The sequence below is a fragment of the Solenopsis invicta genome, chromosome 9 (assembly GCF_016802725.1).
Source record: "Solenopsis invicta isolate M01_SB chromosome 9, UNIL_Sinv_3.0, whole genome shotgun sequence".
NCBI classification, from domain to species: Eukaryota; Metazoa; Arthropoda; class Insecta; order Hymenoptera; family Formicidae; genus Solenopsis; species Solenopsis invicta.
Window position 1 is genome coordinate 17,071,405 of NC_052672.1, and position 19,044 is coordinate 17,090,448.

General features: G+C 32.7%; 3 protein-coding genes across 3 annotated transcripts; 2 read left to right on the plus strand and 1 right to left on the minus strand.

The window, feature by feature from the left end:
* Window positions 1-1,972: 1,972 nt before the first annotated feature.
* Window positions 1,973-3,905, minus strand: LOC105201829 (putative odorant-binding protein A10). Its single transcript, XM_011170044.3, has 2 exons — window positions 3,661-3,905; window positions 1,973-2,322 (listed from the first exon to the last, which is right to left on the minus strand). The coding sequence occupies exons 1-2, from the start codon at window positions 3,857-3,859 to the stop codon at window positions 2,162-2,164; spliced, it is 360 nt and encodes a 119-aa protein (XP_011168346.1). The 5' UTR covers window positions 3,860-3,905; the 3' UTR covers window positions 1,973-2,161.
* Window positions 3,906-8,853: 4,948 nt separating this feature from the next.
* On the plus strand, window positions 8,854-13,388 carry LOC105201828 (probable medium-chain specific acyl-CoA dehydrogenase, mitochondrial). Its single transcript, XM_011170043.3, has 10 exons — window positions 8,854-9,175; window positions 9,377-9,455; window positions 11,002-11,169; window positions 11,316-11,416; window positions 11,608-11,688; window positions 11,768-11,898; window positions 11,979-12,087; window positions 12,425-12,565; window positions 12,643-12,918; window positions 13,042-13,388. The coding sequence occupies exons 1-10, from the start codon at window positions 9,161-9,163 to the stop codon at window positions 13,192-13,194; spliced, it is 1,254 nt and encodes a 417-aa protein (XP_011168345.1). The 5' UTR covers window positions 8,854-9,160; the 3' UTR covers window positions 13,195-13,388.
* Window positions 13,389-14,478: 1,090 nt separating this feature from the next.
* LOC105205968 (UPF0619 GPI-anchored membrane protein C1322.10-like) lies at window positions 14,479-17,886 on the plus strand. Its single transcript, XM_011175502.3, has one exon. It carries the CDS (start codon window positions 16,118-16,120, stop codon window positions 16,532-16,534), a length of 417 nt encoding a protein of 138 aa, XP_011173804.3. The 5' UTR covers window positions 14,479-16,117; the 3' UTR covers window positions 16,535-17,886.
* The last annotated feature ends 1,158 nt before the right edge of the window (window positions 17,887-19,044 follow it).

Genomic DNA, 19,044 nt, shown 5'->3' on the forward strand with positions numbered 1-19,044 from the left:
AATGTTTTTAAAAACATTTAAAAAACATTTTTAAAAACATTTATAAAAATATTAAAAATAATGGGTTAAGTGCCTTTTTTTCATTAAAAAAATGTTTATTTTAACATTAAAAAAAATGTTTTTCAAATATTATAAAAACGTTTTTAAAACATTTAAAGAAAACATTTATTAAACGTTAAAGAAACGTTTTTTTTAACGAAGTATAAATGAGCAAAACAATATTTAAAAAAAAGCTTTTGCAATAAAAAAATTTTTCAAAAACGTTAAAATTAGTGGATTTACATCCCTTTTTACATTAAACAATTTTTTTAAATATTGAGGTTTTTTTCTTAAGAATTTTTTTCTCGAAAATTTCCACGCGGTCACCCATATAAGTTGCGACTCCAGTGAACGTTGCTTGACTTTTATGATCGCTGCGAACTGATCCCTTGTGATGATCTGTAAACACTTTGTGTGTATGCTTGTACATCACTGATAGATCAGATCAATATGTAATCGAAAAGACAAAATATATATAATTAAAGTATATTATTTATTTAAATATATATAAGTTAATTTTTTACTGATTTTCATAGATGTTATTGAAACATTTTTTAAACAAATTTTAAATTTAATAATAATTGAAAAATAAAGAGCTTAAATGTTAAATAAATAATAAATAAACATAATTTTATAGATGAAAAATAAGTAAAAAAATTAATATTAAATAAACATTAAATAAATATTAAATAAACATTTAAAAAATGCTTACTAAAATCATTTTTTCAATTAAATAATTCATGAAAAATAAATACTTAAACAATAATAATAATATTAAATAAATAGTTAAAAAATGTTTATTAAAAAAAATAAATAATAATTATTAAATTAATATTCAATAAATGTAAAATGAATGTTTTTGAAATTGTTGTTTCAAATAAAAAATAAATATAAAATGAATATTAAATAAATGTTAAGTAAATGTTAAATTAATGTTTTTATAAACGGTTTTTTTAAATAAAAAATTAATGTAAAATAAATATTAAATTAATGTTGAATAAATTAATGTTTTTAAAACATGTTTATTCAAATGAAAAATTAATGTGAAATAAATATTAAATTAATGTTGAATAAATGTTAAATTAATGTTTTTAAAAAATGTTTTTTCAAATAAAAAATTAAAGTAAAATAAATATTAAATTAAAATTAAATAAATGTTAAATTAATATTAAAAAAAAATTTTTTTTTAAATAAAAATGTAATGTGAAATAAATATTAAATTAAAATTGAATAAATGTTAAGTTAATGTTTTTAAAAAATGTTTTTTTAAATAAAAAATTAATGTGATATAAATATTAAATTAATGTTTAATAAATGTTAAATTAATGTTTTTAGAAAATGTTTTTTAAATAAAAAATTAATGTGAAATAAATATTAAATAAAGGTTAAATAAATGTTAAATAAACATTTTCCCAAATCATTATTTTAAATATTGAGTTAATGTTAAATAAATGTTAAATAAACGTTAAATAAATTTTAAATAAATATTTTTTCTAAATCATTATTTTAAATATTTAATTAATGTTGAATAAATATTTAATAAATATTTTTGTTATAATGAATTGTACAATGAAAAATTAATATTAAATAAATATTAAAAAAACATTTAAAAAATATTGTGTGCTGATTGGGACATAATCTACATTAAAGTAACAAAGTATGTCAAAATGTTTACTTGATTTCTATTATAAATCCGCCATCACATTGTAATCCAGATAGAACTAAAACTGTAACTGTTATAATATATAATACTCGTTATATAACAGTTATATTGTTAATGGAAATTTATAATTAACAATTTTATAACTTGGTGTTTGCTGAGATTTCATTCCTATTTCTTTTAATTTAACTTGTGCTTACAAATTAAATAAGAATACCGCAATTAGACACTATAAAAGTTGATACTAAAGTATGTAATAAAGAGAATAAAAAATTGAATTTATTTAATATATTTATTCTAATAATGTAACATTATACATATACTACACTACGCAATATCGCAAAATACAGCTTTAATTTCTTTTCATCTGATTGATATTAAGATTTTTCAGATGTAAAAGATAATTTTTTAGATGATTAACTATTGAAGTTTTCTTTGTCGTCAATAGGTCAAGTCTTTCATTTAACCTTTTTTCTGTAGTGTATCCTCTAGAGTCTTCCTAATGAAGGCTTCCCATTGTTCAGGCGCATTCTGCGTATACCAATCGGCCATGCGGTTTAAAAGAACTTTTTGTTTTTCAGTACACCTTCTGCATTGAGTTTGCATAGCTTCACTTATGACCTCTGAAACCACAATGAGAAATCTTGATACTTATCCATTTTGTAAAACATTCAAAATATACAGTACACACATTAAAAAATATACAATAAAAGTTATGCAGATTTCACAAAAACAGAAAAAATATTGAGAAAATCGGTATTTTTAAATGTTAATATTTTTCATCATTACTGCAAATTATATCTTATTGCAATAATATAACTCAAAAACCTGCTTTTAACTAAAAAAATAAATTTGAATGTTTTGAATCATTACAATCTTATAACACTTTTAAATGCAAATTTGGTGTAATAACTGTAATTGTAGAAAAATAAAAGTATCAACTCTTCATTCAATGTATTGAAACTTAGGAGATCTATCTCTATTAAGTTAGTAACCTAATCTAATCTTTATATATTTTGTCACGTTACTTATTACGTTTTGCAGAACAGCATAAGGTATTTGTATAAATCAACAAAAAATGTTACATTAGCGTGCTTCTAGGAATCTTCATATACATTAACTTGTAAGCAATACATGTATGTATACACAGATGACTCAGGTTAAAAGAAAAAAAAAGGAAAATGTAGCATTATTACATATTATGTCGATTTTGAGACTTAATTACTTTTCCTGCTTAAAAAGTCTGTATAAGAAATGATAGAAATTTGATAAAAATCCTATTTTTATTCGATTTTATCCGAACCTATATAGGTTTTTATATCAAATTTTAGATTTATCATTTCTAATATATCAGACTTTTTAAGCACAGGATTGTCAGACGCTCATTTTTGTTTTTCTAACGAAAAACGCAACTATTGTAAAATTTGATACGATATTATAAAAACTGTTATATGTTCTGAGAGTAGACACTTTTTAGTTTATATTTATATTTCCAAAGTTTTATGTTTAGTTTTGGTTTAAGAAGTATAATCCAAAAATAAAATGTTGATATTGGCAACTTTTCTCTATATCTATATACATATATCTATATATAATATCTAATATATAATACAAGAAAATAAGAAAATTCTATTTTTAAATAGCAAATCTTTTTTAATAGTTTAAAATCGAATTTTTTTCTGGTTACAATTAATGCAAATTCAGAGTAGCCTGTTAATGCAAATTTAATAATTCTTTTCCGTTTTTAAATTTATTTCATCTCTATGATCAGAAAAGGTTTCTTGAATTAAAATAGCGTGAAACTTTCATTAAATAAAAAGTATTATTTTCAATTATGATATAGGTTTTTGTTTACGACTCGATGCAGATCATTAAAAAAAATTAAAATTAATTTTAAAGTGATAAAAAAAAACAGCAAAAAAAGAAATAATATACAATAAATGTAAGATATAAAATAATACCATGAAAGAATTTCGCATCTGCGGTTCTGCACGGTTCGGTGTCCATGAAGCAGTTGTAATATTGCAATCGCAGTTTTTTATTCTCAAGAATTCTATCGATATCGATATCATCGTACCGATTCGAATACAACTCTTCTTCCGCGAGTACGCATGCCAGTGCAACGGCGATGATCGTCACAATGAAGCTTAGTCGAGCCATCGTCTTTTCGATCTTTCTACTAACTCTGTAATAAAAATACTAAGTAACTAATCAGCGGCACAGTCCATTTATAGAGATCGAGCATCGTAAAAAACTGTTATGTCGCGGTAAACATAGTACACTTGATTGTTTTCTTATTCTGATGAAGCCATATTTATAATTATAATGAAAGGAAGAACAAGAAAAACCAGAATTTGCCAACGTAGAGAGCATTCAGTAATGTGCTTTATGCGTGACTTATAATTAAAAAAAATATATATGTTCTTTTTAATTATGCATATATTAATATATATGTAGATTCTTTAGTTTCGTTTAGCCTTTTTAGTTCCTTGAAAAAAAGTAATACATTTTTATCTTCTGTGTTGGCATATTTGCATGTTATTGCAATCAATATTCAAAAAAACACGAGAGAGAGATAAAAATAAGATAAAACTTAATTTTTAGCAAAAGTGTAAGTAATTTGTCATATAAATTAATTCCAAATTTGATACAACTTTCCTCATAAGCAATTTTTATCGCGTTCGAGTTTCACATACGAACAAATTATACATATCTACGTATAATGTATAATTAGTGCAAATTTTAAGTACATGCAATTTTAATAACGCTTTCCCATTATTAAGTTCATTATCTTTATGGTCAAAAAAGATTTTCCGAATTAAAATGTATAAACTACGAAGCTCACATTAACTGAAGACTATTATTTTCGATTGCAATATGTGTTTCTAACTTGATTCATAAACTTGATTATAAAAAAAATTATTCTTAAATCTGTTAAAAAACAACAAAAAAAAACAACAATAGATAATACTTATCGTATTATATTAAAAACATTGGAATAGTATAAGAAACTTGTTATAAAAGTTGCGCTAGTAACTATCAATAATTATTGCTACGACATTGTAAAAAAGAAAAAAAAACCATTTATCACAAATGATGTATAGTCATAAGTATCCCGAGTAAAATGCAAAGTACATCAAAGATTCTAAGAATCGTGATTAATGAGAAGAAACCTGTTTCTATTGCAATTATCGTCAAAACAGATAAATCTTCTTGCTATTTTTCACTACTGTGAAATAAATCAATTTTTTATCTTTTATGTCTTAAATATGTACTGCCTAAAATTTTACGAAAAATTTTGTCTTCTTATAAACTCGATATAATGAATAACATACGAAGAGAGAAGGCCAAAAAATAAATTTATTTTGATGTATAAATAAAAAAAAATTCCTTTCTCGTTTTTTTATACATTAAGGTTTAATGGGAAAAAATCCAACGAGAATTTTAAATTATAATTGTATCCTTATAGCGACAAAAGGACCTATCGAATCGACATTAAAATGATATCAGTGTGATGATTTCAATGTCAAATCAATGTCGATTTGATATCGATTTCATTTTTCTCTAAGTATTAACAGTATTATTTATGTTTGTCCAGGATGTGTTTAGAACTTGAAATTGAAATGTAGGTGTAATGTTCACTTCTATTGTTTTCTTCCTCATCTCAAACTTATTTTCTTGTAACACATGACACTCATTCTCAAAAACGAGACTAATCTAAGATTGTTAAACATTTTTAACGTGTATTACTTACTGCTTAAAAGTATTATTATTAATATTACAAAAAATTACTATTCTTATAATACGCATAATTATAAAAACTAAGTATCTGACAATGAGCCAAATAAGACTCAGTATCAAATAAAACCGACTTTCAAATTTATTATTTAAAAATGCACTTTACACCTATAGAGTATATGCTTAAAAAATGTTGTTTCAAGTATGTAAAGAGGGATTGGAAAATTAGTATCGGCATCAACAACGCGTCTGTCAGATACCTAACATGTATAAAAGTTCAATTTTATATGTACGTATATTTTACGTATATTTTACGTACATAATATAATAGTAGCTATTGTATAAATTTATTATAATTATAATGTAACAAAGCAATATATATAATTAATAGTATTATCTAATCTTCTAATAATTTTCCTTATTATTCAGCAGAGAGATTATGAATAATACTCGGAAAATGTTTAACGATCTTAGACTAGTCTTGTCCTTTTCTCTATATAACTGTTTTCTTAGTACGTGACACTCGTTTTCAAGGACAAGACTAGTTTAAGATTATTAAACATTTTGCAGATATGTCATTCATACTCTTATGCGGAATAACATAAGAAACTACTATTGACAGATTAGATATTATTAATTATATATATTTTGATTTCTTATATTATAGATATAATAAATTTATTGTTTATATATATTAAAAATAATATTTTATAATAATAATAATAACAAAATGTAGAGGACAAGCTTGCTTATTTATAAATGTAATTAGAAAATGATAAAACGACTTTATACTAGCGGATATTAAATTTCAGATGTTATATGATTATATTAATTCTTTATTCAAGCGATATTCTTAAATCTGGAACGCTTACAATAATAATAATATAATGTTTTTAAATAGTAAATGATACACGTCAAAAATTTTTAATGATCTCAGACTAGTCTGATCTCTAAGGATAAGTGTTATGCGTTACGAGAAAATAAGTTTAAAATGAGGAAAAAGAATGGCAATAAAAAACCGACACATTTCAATTTTAAGCACAAAACTAGTATTCCGTGCGGATATCTTCTCAATTCTACTTATCAATTTGTCAGTCCAAATCTTACTGTTGTTCATAATACAGTGAAAAAAAAGATACCCTTATATCAAAGTTGTGTTTATCACAATACTCGACATATTATAAGTCGAGGGATGTATTTTTTCAGGTGTAATATGTTTATTGACATGCACCTGAAAAAATATATTCTCCTAATATACATTGGTTATTACGTTATTAAATATGCATCACCACATGCATCAGTCAAATTGATAAGATACCCATAAGATCCAGGTTCGAATCATTTAAATCAGTTCAATCGTCAGATTCGATAAGTTTTGTGTAGAGCAACACCCAAAATTTAGCTTACAATTAGTGTGGAAATCCACATCCAAGAAATCTAAGAATTAAATTTAAAAGAATTAATTTTAAATTGAGACTGTGAAAGGTCTTGTTCATGAGTTTGCGAAATTAATTTGATTAATACTGACGATCCCATTCTCATCGTGTACAGTGGAGCGTTTCTTTTCTGTGTAAAAATTAAAACTGACTGCGGGCATGTATGACGTAAATGCGATTGAACAACTTGGTATGCGGATTTAGCGAAGGACATTGATGACAAATTGGTAAATGGATAAATTGGTGAATAAATTTGTAAGCGGGAATTAATAAAGAAGGCCTCTAGGCCTTGCAAATAAAATTACAAATAATTAACAATAAATAATAAAAGGCCGAGAACGAGCTATTCTTTAGTTTTTCAAATTACAAATTATTTTAATCTTAACAACCAAGATACAGTTAGCGAAACGTTTCGGACGTACTTGTCCTTCTTCAGCTGCATTAATTTACATTTCTAATGTCGAATTGCTATACTTAAACATAAATTTCTACATGAGCGCATAATTATGCTGATTTTTGTCCGTTATACAAAAATCAGCATAGTTTTATTCGTCGATGTAACGCGAGAACAGTTTGAATCCATGGTCCACTAATTTGTAATTCAAAAAACCAAAGAATAGCTCGTTCTCGACCTTTTTATCGACAAATAATTAAACTAGTAAAAAAAATATGTATTTTATAATTTCATCGGCTACTCGCCCGCCCCTTATCCTTCAGTCATCAAAAATTTCCACACGAAAATTCGATCGCTTGTGTATGATGAAACTTCGGAATGGATTTCGATCGAAATTATCCAATTATTTTTTAAATTAATTTTTAGACAATCGAATAATTCCGGTCAGAATTCCAAACAGTTCCAAACAATTTCCTAAAATATGCAACAGGATTATTTAAAGAAATTTGAAAAAAAAACAGGAAAAAAATTTATTGTAAAAGTTCGATAGCTGAAAATTTAAATATTCAATCTCTTATCCAAAAATATTTGTTGCTATGCACAAATCTTTTGAAATATTTTTTATTGCTTAATGCTTATCATACTTTATAAATTATATTATTATAATATAGTTTTACTGTATAAATAAAATACGAGCATATTTTCTTGCACATTATATATTGAAAAGAATAAATAAAAATATTAGTTGTTATTTTAAAGCAGCTTAAAATTTGTAATAAAATATTTTAATTTTATTACAAAATATACACATTAGGATATAATATTAAACAATATATTGGAATACAATCCCTTATTTACTTATTTATCTTTAAATAAATTTTGTACATACAATATCTATATTTTAATTTGTATACATATTTTATTATTTTAATTATACATAATCAAAATTTTCCTTTTTATGGATGTTTGTAGGTCAACTGACCATACAGTCAGTTGATCAATCAGATCTTCATGAAACAGTATACTGATTCGTTGGATCCAGAAGATTTGCGTCAATCACAGACGATTAATGATTAATTGTGCTTCAAAGTAGCTCCAAGTTCCATCGTTAAGTGTTTTTACTGTAACGTAAATAATATGTAAATAATCTATTTAGACATAAGTCCGGTTTTTCATTTTCTAGTTAACTTGTAGTTAAATTCATCCTTGTTTTATTCAATGAACTTCATCTATGTAGCATCATCATGAGTGAAGTTTATTGGGTAAAACATCTGGTTAAATTTAACCATAAATTAAGTTAATCGGATAAGGAAAAATCTGGTTATTATCTTGTAATTTCTAACACAATTTTGCTTATGATTACAGCATGGAAGTGAACCATAAAATCATGCACATTACCTACGGATTTTACAGATATAGACCATGTAGTTCAATGTTCACATGTATGGGCATAGATGTATCAGTCACAGCTAAATTGGAGGAATTGCAGCTACGGTCGCTCACGTTCTTTCTGGCTAGTAATTTATATATGGAATCATCGTAATCATAGGTGATTCCAGGTGATTCGCCATCAAAGATATTTATTCAAAATCACGTGCGCCATCGATATATCTTACTTTAAGGGGGAATTAATAAAAGATACGTCTTTCACTTTTGTCATTGCAGCTGATTGTAGCCTGAACTTGATGATCTACTTGTCCCTACCTTTCTCCCGTTGAACTTTGTACTTTAAACCTGTATTACGCAAATATTTATAATCGTACCAAGCCATACATTACTTTCGTTCAACATCTCTTGATACGACAGTTTTCGCACAGTCATCTGTTCTTGCTACATCAAAAAACACGTTCGTACATATCGCTGTTTTCCGTCTAAAAAAAATATCGATACACAATGATGCTCAGAAAGGTAAGTAACAAATAAAAAAACACTTGTTATTCAGTTCACTCGTTTTTGAAATTGCAAATTATAAAGATTATTCTAACGTAATTAAAATAATTTTTATAATTTGCAATTATGAAGATTATTCTAACTATATAGTCCTATATACATTGTGACGAGTTAATTATTCATATGTTGAAACATATGTCTTAAAATTGATTTTTGCAGGCATTTCACCCAAGGATGTGCCAAAAAGTGGCACGATCTTTCTCAGCAGCTGCCGAATCTACGCAAGGGTATTCTTTTGGTTGGTATATTTATCATATCTCAATAAATATAGAATATGTCAATTTCGATAAATACAGACATATTTCCATAAATTATCAGGATATAAGTAAAAATTTTTAAGGAATCAAATAGATTCGTACATTTATGAATGTACATACAATTACAGAAATATTTACTTATAAAACTACAATTATAAATAATTATGTAAGTCGTAACTTTGAAGATAAGATTAATTAAATATGTCAGAAAAGCACAATTTTATTTGTTAACATCTGTTTTACTTTGTTTTTTTAATTTTTAGACAAGATTATTTAACATACAATTTCAAATAAGAAGGCCTACTCAGTCATAGCTAGATCTTAGTGCTTTATATATACGTGTGATTTTATATACTTTCTCAGACTCAACCAAATTATTTAAAGTATTTAATTTTTTGAGTAAGATAGAACATTTAAATCCCTAACAGCATATAATATCGTATAAATATCCTAAAATTTTATACTATTAGGGTATATAATTTTATATATATTACATTTATTTGTTTAGCCTTTACATATGAGAACATTAATTCTATCTTTATTGGCATAAGTACATTGGATAAGAAATATCTATAAATTTATATTTAGAACCAACTGATAAAGATGTTAGCATACCTACTAAACATTTTGGTCATAAAATTGCAGAAACATCATGCTAATATCTCGGCAACAGCTAATGTCTCTCTTCTACAATGTTTCAGCAGAATGTTTTCTTTGTAACGTTATTGCAATGTACAGATAACGTAGCAATCAATTTTACGTTACTTGTGCGTTGCAATAACGTTACAAAGAAAACATTTTGTTGAAACATTTTAGAAGAGGGACATTAGCTGTTGTCGAGATGTTAGTATAACATTTCTGCAACATAAGGACCAAAATGTTTAGTGGGTACTTTTCGTAATCCTTTCTATTATTGGTTTATATCTAATAAACAATAATGATAGAATGACAAATGCATGCTAACATCTTTACAAATTTGTTTGGAGTGTAGGCCATATTATTTATTTACACACACACACTCACAATATTATATTATATTATATATATATAATTATTATAAAGTTTTATTTCATATTTGGGTTCAAAATATATTTCTGCATATATATTAAAAAGTTCTGAGATAGCAACATATATCTAAAGGATTTCTTTTAAATATGTGTATTATTTAGGTTAATATATACATATACATAAAGGTTTGCATAAAGATGGGTCAATCTCACGTTATGCATATTTTGCATAAGACACTGCTGTCTTTTGAGACACTACTGTGTATTGGTGATATTGTAGTCACAAATATTAAAATATGTTGAAATACTTGGGAACGTTTTATTAATTTAAATATGATACTTTTGTAATTATTTGTAAAAATAACTGTTGTTCTTGTTTAATATCAAATAAATGTGCTTGTATCATAATAAAATATATTTTAATTATTTTTTGTATATTGATAGATTATGTACATACATCTTGCAAAAAGGTGAAATTTTTGTAAGAAATATATATATATATCACATTGAATTGTTTTAGAACTATCCGATATTCAAAAGGAAATGCAAGAAGTAGCACGAAAATTTACCAGAGAGGAAATTGTTCCAGTAGCTGCAGAATATGATAGAAGTGGAAAATATCCATGGGATATTGTTAAAAAGGCATGGAGTGTTGGTCTTCTAAATAAACATATTCCACAACATTGTGGTATGTTTAAATTGTGCAATATATTAAAATTTATTATATAGTATATATACAAATTATAGTATAATCTTTCTAAAATTGAGAATAATATTACTAATGCAAAAATAAAATTATATTTATAATAATTATAAATTATAAAATTATTTTAGGTGGTACGGAAACTAGTATTTTTGATTCATGCTTGATTACTGAAGAATTGGCTTACGGATGTACAGGAATAGCAACTGCAATAGAAGCCACAGGTCTTGGGGTAAATTTTATCATGAACAGTATCTCTCTCATTTTTATCCCACATAAAATTCTAACAATAGTTTTTTTTAACAAGTTAAAAATTAATTTTTCTTCAATTTTATTAATTTTTAATTCTTTTGAGATTATTTTTATTTATTTATTTAACATAATAATCATAATATATATATAAATTCTTTTACACTTATTTAGCAAACTCCAGTTATCATAGCTGGAACAAAGGAGCAACAGAAGAAATACCTTGGAAGACTTATAGAAGAGCCACATGTTGTGGTAAATTCAAAATTAATACATAAAAAATTTATAGTGTACGTACATAAAGTTAATATAATATAAATAAAATAATTTGTAGGCATATTGTGTTACTGAACCTGGCGCAGGATCTGATGTAGCAGGAATTAAGTTAAAAGCTGAGAAAAAAGGAAAAGAGTGGATTCTTAATGGCACTAAGATGTGGATCACTAATGGTGGTGTTGCCAATTGGTACAATGACATGCTTCGATATTTATTATTTCTAAAGAGAGTATCATTTACATTTTTTAATAAAATTTCTTATTACATAGGTATTTTGTTCTGGCGAGAACAAATCCAGATCCAAAAGCTCCAGCTAATAAGGCTTTTACTGGCTTTATTGTAGAACGTGAAAGTGATGGCTTAACTCCCGGTCGTAAGGTAATTCCTGATGATAGATGAGTACTTTGTTGATATTTTAATGAATGTTGACTCATCCTTTCTTGCCATAACCATAACCTGCTTAACTATCCCATTCGCCTATTTTCACTTTATTCCTACACCATTCCTTCACGTCTATCATCCCTTACATTTGCTTACCTTTTTTGTATTCTCTTCTACCTATTTTTTATTCACACGCTCTTCCTGTCTTTTCTTGTCAAAATTATGTATTGCAATTTTGCATTCTCTCACGCATTCACACGCCACCGCTCCGCCTAACCAAGTCTTTAATACATGTTAACTCGGATTTACATTACTCATTTTTTTACTTCTTAAGGAAATAAATATGGGACAAAGAGCAAGCGACACACGAATGATAACATTTGAAGACGTTCGTGTTCCTGAAGAGAATGTACTGATTGGAGAAGGACAAGGTTTTAAGATAGCTATGAAAACGTTTACTAGGACACGATCACCGGTAATATTTCTATTAATTAGATACCAAATAAATTTAATATAAGTTTGTGCGAGCGTATCTTCACATTTATATTGAAGGTTGCAGCATCATCTACTGGTTTGGCTCAGAGAGCTCTGGATGAAGCAACAAAATATGCAATGGAACGCAAAACGTTTGGTAGACCGATAGCAGAACATCAATCGATAGCTTTTATGTTAGCTGACATGGGTATTGGTGTTGAGACTTCTAGACTGGCATGGATGAAGGCAGCCTGGGCTACTGATCAAAACTTACCGAATGCTACATTGCTCGCTAGTATCGCAAAATGCCATGGTGCTGATGTAGCTAACAAATGTGCTACAGATGCTGTGCAGGTGATGTACAATACAATAATTGACATCAATGAATTTTCTGTTATGCTATATACAGTTTGTAGCAGGATCGAGTGTACAATTCTTTTTACAATTTGTTTAAAACATACGACAATTTTTTTATAGGTTTTCGGTGGTGCGGGTTTCAATTCCGAGTATCCAGTAGAGAAGCTTATGCGTGATGCCAAAATTTATCAGATATATGAAGGTACTTCGCAGATTCAAAGATTGATTATATCTCGTGCTCTCTTCGAAGAAGCCTTACAAAAGAGCAACTAAATGCTCATATGTCGAATTGAGTTGTATGATAAAATTTATTTTCATATTGAAGTATTTTTATATAGTATTTTTTTAAGCTACGAAAGAAGATAAATTTCTATATATCTAACAATCATATATGCAAATTTTGTACTTTTAGAATAATATATATTATACATTAATATAATATAAAAATTAAAATTTTTACACTTTAATGATGTTTTAAATATATGTGTAAATAAATAAAAAAATATCAGCTAGATATATCAAATGTGAATTGCATTCGCATGTTGTACATGAATATTCTATATGAGAATCATGATGTTTCACGAGAAAAAGAATTGTAATATTTCATGAAATCATAATTATTTTTATGTAATTAACAAAAAAGGACAAAAATGATTTCAATTGAAAACGTAAATATAAACATTAACGAAGGATCGACAGAAAAACGAATTTAAAGTACAAAACGTTAGAAAGTTATAGTTAAACATTTTCACATCCGATATTTACTTCTTTACGTGTTTACATTTTTATATCCTTCAATTTACAAAGAAGCATTAATTTTTAATATATATCTAAAGAGTAAAGCCTTCGAAGAAATCGCAACTTATGCAATAGCCTTTCATATTCGAAATCTTAACGTGAATTTTGAATGTGCACAGATTTCATCACGTTTATATATAAGTCGAAAAAAATGACGAAAAGAAATGAAAAAAAAAAAAAGAAACGCAAACAGAAAGCTAGTCGCGCAACGTGAAAGGATTCGATACGTTCGATACAGACCGGCGCCGATGGCGCGCGTTTCAGTGAGCGAGCATGGAGTTTTGAAACGGGCGCGCTTTCGCGACAGATGGCGCTAGCCGTACCGCGAGCGGAGTGCGTTAGTCAAGTGCATTGTTCATTGAAAACGTATTACGGCCGCATTATGTCCGTCGAGCCGTAGCCTTTTTCACGCGGTTTTACTCGGTGAAGTCGCGCGTGACGAGTTATGCAACGTGCGCCACGTAAGGGCGGCCCGCGCCGGGCGATCGGACACCGCGGCAGCTGACCTACTTAGAGCTCGGCCTATCATCGTCGTAGCCCCCGCGACGCGGCGGCGAACCGCGCGCGAGAGGAGAGGTTCGTGGCGAATCCCCGCGACGCCGGAGCCGGACGCTGGACGCCGGCCGCCGGCGGTGGGTCGGGAGAACGACCAAAAAAGCCGGCGTGCAGGTAGCGGGCTGACCGGGCATCGGGCATCGGGCACCGAGTCCGCCCTGTGGAACCGCGATCGCGACACGACGGAGGGGGAGGGGAGGGTGGGAGGGGACCGCCGACACCTTTTGGAAATTGCGTCTTTCCGCTCGCGAGAGCTCGCGCCGATGGGTGCAGGGCCGTAATCGGCGCGTGACGGCGCCCGAAACACGAGGCATTTGTTATCGAGCTTCTCTCTCTCTCTCTCTTTCTCTTTCTCTTTTTCTCTCTCTTATCTCTTTTTTATTTCTGTCGTTTTTGTATCACGGAAGCCAAGACAGTCGTCTCCGGCAACGAGCGAGAAAGCGAGCGCGCCGCCGGGCGCGGAATCGCGATTACGGTTTTCCCTTTCGTTCGACCACTGCCCGTACGCGCGCGACATAACGAGAGGCGGCGCGCGCGGAAGCGAGAAGGAGAGAACGCGATCCGAATTGGAGCGCGAGGACGCGCGCGCGCACTCGTTCATACACACACACACACACACCTATATTTGTAGTTTCATCGTTTCACGCCGTCGAGGATCGTCGCGCTCACTGGCTCACACGATGATGACCCCGACCTTCGAGTTTTGTCGCCAATGACGCGATCTTTGGAATCATTTTTGCCTTCGACTTAACCTCTCGATTGTCGCACGCGGCGGAGCAAGGAGCCGCGACTCGTCGCCCCGTAGCATCGCGCTAATCTAAATTTCAAGCCGCGACGTTGACGTTCGTTGACCTGACGGCGGGCGCGAGTCGTCGTCGATTCCGTTTGTCCTAAGGAAGAAAGAAAGAAAGACATGTGGCGGGCGGCGGCGTGGCCGCTACGGTCCTGGCGCGGCTCTCGTGCTGTCAGTGCGCGACAGTGCGCCGGACGCTCGCTTGACTCAGGGAGTGCCCGTGTGCCGATGCAAAGTGTAAGTGAGAGAGAAGTGGCCTACAGACCTACATTTGTCTAACGTTCCATTTTTTCGCGGGTCGACGGGAACGAGAGGTTAACGAATATCGCGCGCGCGTTTACCTCCGCGCTACCTTTCCACGGCATAAAGCGTGGCGTGTGCATGTGCCTGCGATGCCGTCGTCCCGTGATATACCGACGTTCGGCTGACGAGAGACGGACGGCAAAGAGAAAGAGAGAGAGACGGACGAGGTGGACGAAGACGGAGCGAGCGAACGAAGCGAGCGTGTTAACCGTGGCGGTGGTGCACAGTTTCGGTACGCTCTCGGACACGGCGCTCTGACCGGCGGCGTGCGCCCCGCGCCTACTCGTGAACGGAGACAGAGACAGACAGAGAGAGAGAGAGAGGGAGAGGGAGACCACGACGACGACTCTCGAGAGCGTGCGCGAGAGTGAGAGAGAGAGTGAGGGAACGAGAGGGAAAGCGAGTCAACGACGGCAGGCAGGCAAGCAAGCAGGCTGCAGGGAGAGAGGGAAATAGAGAGAGAGAGAGAGAGAGAGAGAGAGAGAAAAAAAGAGAGTGAGTGTAAGCTTGGAAAAAGAGGTGCGGAAACGAAGCGCGCGCTACCGCGGGACGGAATCGCGAGGAGAGAAAGAGAGATAGATAGATAAAGAGAGAGAGAAACCGAAAGGGAGCACGTAAAAGAGTGTAGGTGTTCTTCCGAGGAGAAGTGCGCTCGCGGAAACAACGTGCGGGAGAGGTGGAGGGAATCCTGTCTGTCCGTTCGTCCGTCTGTCCATCTATTCGCCGGGACACGCGACGAGGCCTGGAATGGCTGCGAGGGCAGGGGAGGGCGGGGGTGAGACCTCCTCGGTGACGGTTCTCGACGACAATGCCGGTATCGTGACGAGAGCAGCGGCAGCGGCGGCGGCGGCGGCGGGCCCCCTCGCGGAATCGTCCACGTCGTCTTCGTCCTCTTCCTCCTCCTCCTCCTCCGCCGTCGCCGCCTCCACCATCGCTTCCACCATCGCCGCGATGCCAACGGTGATCCTGACGGAGAGTACCGCTACGAGCGCCGGTAGCCTGCCCTTGACGGCGTCTCAACAACAGAGCAACCTGCAGCATCAGGTGCATCAACAGCAACAACAGTCGCGTCAAAGGCTCAACCTCATCACCGATGTAGTCGTCAATGATGTCGCAGGTAACCTCAATGACTCCTCTCGTTTTTGGGGCCTTTGTTGTCGCTAATGTGCCGCTTGCCAACCCCTTTTCCTTCCTCCTCCTCCTCCTCCTCTCTCTCTCTCTCTCTCTCTCTCTCTCTCTCTCCCGACTTTGTGCTTTCGTCTTCCTTTCTCTCTACCGGATGCTCTTTTCGTCTCTCTCCTCCTCCCTCTCTTCCTCGTGCCTCGAATCCTCTGTCGTCTGTTGCATTGTGTGTGCGCGCGCGCGCATAAATCCGCATTTCGAGCCACTTCCAAATTTCTCAAGACTCTTCGTTGACATGGAATAAACCGCGAAGAACGCGATAAATGAAGAGAATTTAAAATATCCGGAAGAGACGAAACTTGGGACGAGCTGTAACGGCTTGGATGTAAATTGGCAATTAAATGCAATTTGCTTAATGTGCTCGCACGTGATTCGATTCCCGCCGAAGTGCATCCCAGTCGCGGTCACGTGGACCACGCTCGCGAGACAACGGCCCCGCCGCAACCGCGCCGCCGCGTTCCTGATTTAGTGTCGGCTCGCGTAGCGATGTTGTAGTGGCGCAACAGGCGTTTCGGAACCGAAATTCCGTAGCCGAATCGCTTCTCCGTTCGTCCGTCATCGTCTCGAATTTAGAACAGACAGCCTTCGGCCGGCTTCTTTGTATGAATGCCACTGGTTACGCGCGGCATATTCCAACCCTTCGCGGACAAAATAGCGGTTCGTCGAAACGAGATTCGCGCCACCCGCCTTTATTTACATCGACGCTCCCCCCCCCTCCTCTCCTCTCCTCTCCTCTCCTCTCCCCGCCGCCTTTTCCATTTCTCGTACTTTCCCTTTCCTCTGCCGCGACGCGAGAAATTGCGAGACGAGTTTTTCTCGAGCTACAACTGCGATTAACTTTCCGCAGACGACTCCCATCCTCTCTCTTTCTCTCTTTCCCTTTCTGCCTTTCTTTTTCGTTTTACTTTTCCCCTTTTTCTTTCCATGGCTCTCGACTGCAACTTCTCCTGCACCATCGCTTCTTCTGTTTCTGAATTTATTCGAGTCGAGCCGGTATTCGCACGTTTCTACTCACCGACGATGACTCCACTAAATCATTTTAAACAAAGTAGATTGGGGCAAGTGGCAAGCCGTGGTTCCATTTAATTCGAAATACAGGTGCTAAGTAAAACGATGAGCGTGAAGTGAAACCGAGTCGATTATCTTTCTACAAAAAATGATCGAAAGTATATTTCTAATAAAAAAAAAAAAAATACTTTTGAAATTTTGGATCATGTTTTTATCGAATCCATGAAATGATGAATAAATTTGCCAAACGAAGCTTTTGTTTTAATATTTGCCCCGTTCTTCCACTTGTCCCAGTTTATCCGTCCATTCGTCTAGTCACCTCAAACCCCTGCTCCACTTGAGTGGAATCGAATTAATAAGTTGCGTGTTCTTGGCCACTCTTACTTCGCTGCTGCACTGTGCGCTTCTTAAAAGAGCTTGCTACACGTTTTATTACGTAATGGAAGTAAATTTTTTTTTCTTTGCGTTAATCTTCTCTGTCACTAATACGTTTTATACCGTGTGCGATCGCGCAACGCGAGTTATAACTCTGGACAGACAGATGCGTAAACGAAAGAATCCCGATCCGTGAGGTAAGAGGCGATTCTCGCGCCATTCTCACGCCGCGAGTATCGCTACATTTAAATGTTGAACGAAATCAACTGACTCGCGAAGACGTACGACAACCCGTGGTTAAATCTGCTCGCATAAAATTTACATGCGATTTCGACATATGAATTAAAGTGGATAATTAGTGTCACGGAGGCGTCGGACGAGCGGCCTGCTCCACTTTTCGCGCAGTCTGTCTGTTTCCGTTTTTGGCGACCACCGCCGAACGCAAATCCTCCGCTTTCGTTTTCGAATTGTCAATTTTCATCAATTTGATGAAATTTGGTATTCGTCTGTACATAAATCCCTTTGTACAATGTCGACGTAACACTTTGTTAAAGAAAACAGCTCAGTCAAAGATTAAGCATAAAATTACCCCGATAGGCACATTGTGCGAATATTGCACAATAATTGCGCAATATTCGCATGCAATTGACAAAAATTTTGCAATAATTGCGCTAAGATGGCACGTCGTAACGCAAGAAATTTTATCGACATTTTCTAAATAATATTTGTAAAAAATTAAACAAAAATTTTTAATTATATATTTTACAATTGTTAAAAAAAATTTGTTTGAATCTTTATTTAAAATGTTACCATGTTGAATGCGTAATATTTTATGCTGTATTATTTTTACATTATAATTTAGGAATAATTAAGCACTTTTCTAGACATGCACACTCAGGGAAAATTACTAAATTTTAATAATATTTATTCGAAAACTAATAAAATATTTACTAAATTTAAATATATATTTATTTAATACAAGAAACATTAATTTAATTTAAATATTTTTTTTTATAGAATAAATATTTATTAAAATTTAGGAATTTTTTCTTTAAATGTGTTTATAGATTATATTTCTTCTAAATGTTTTATACATAATACAGCTAAAA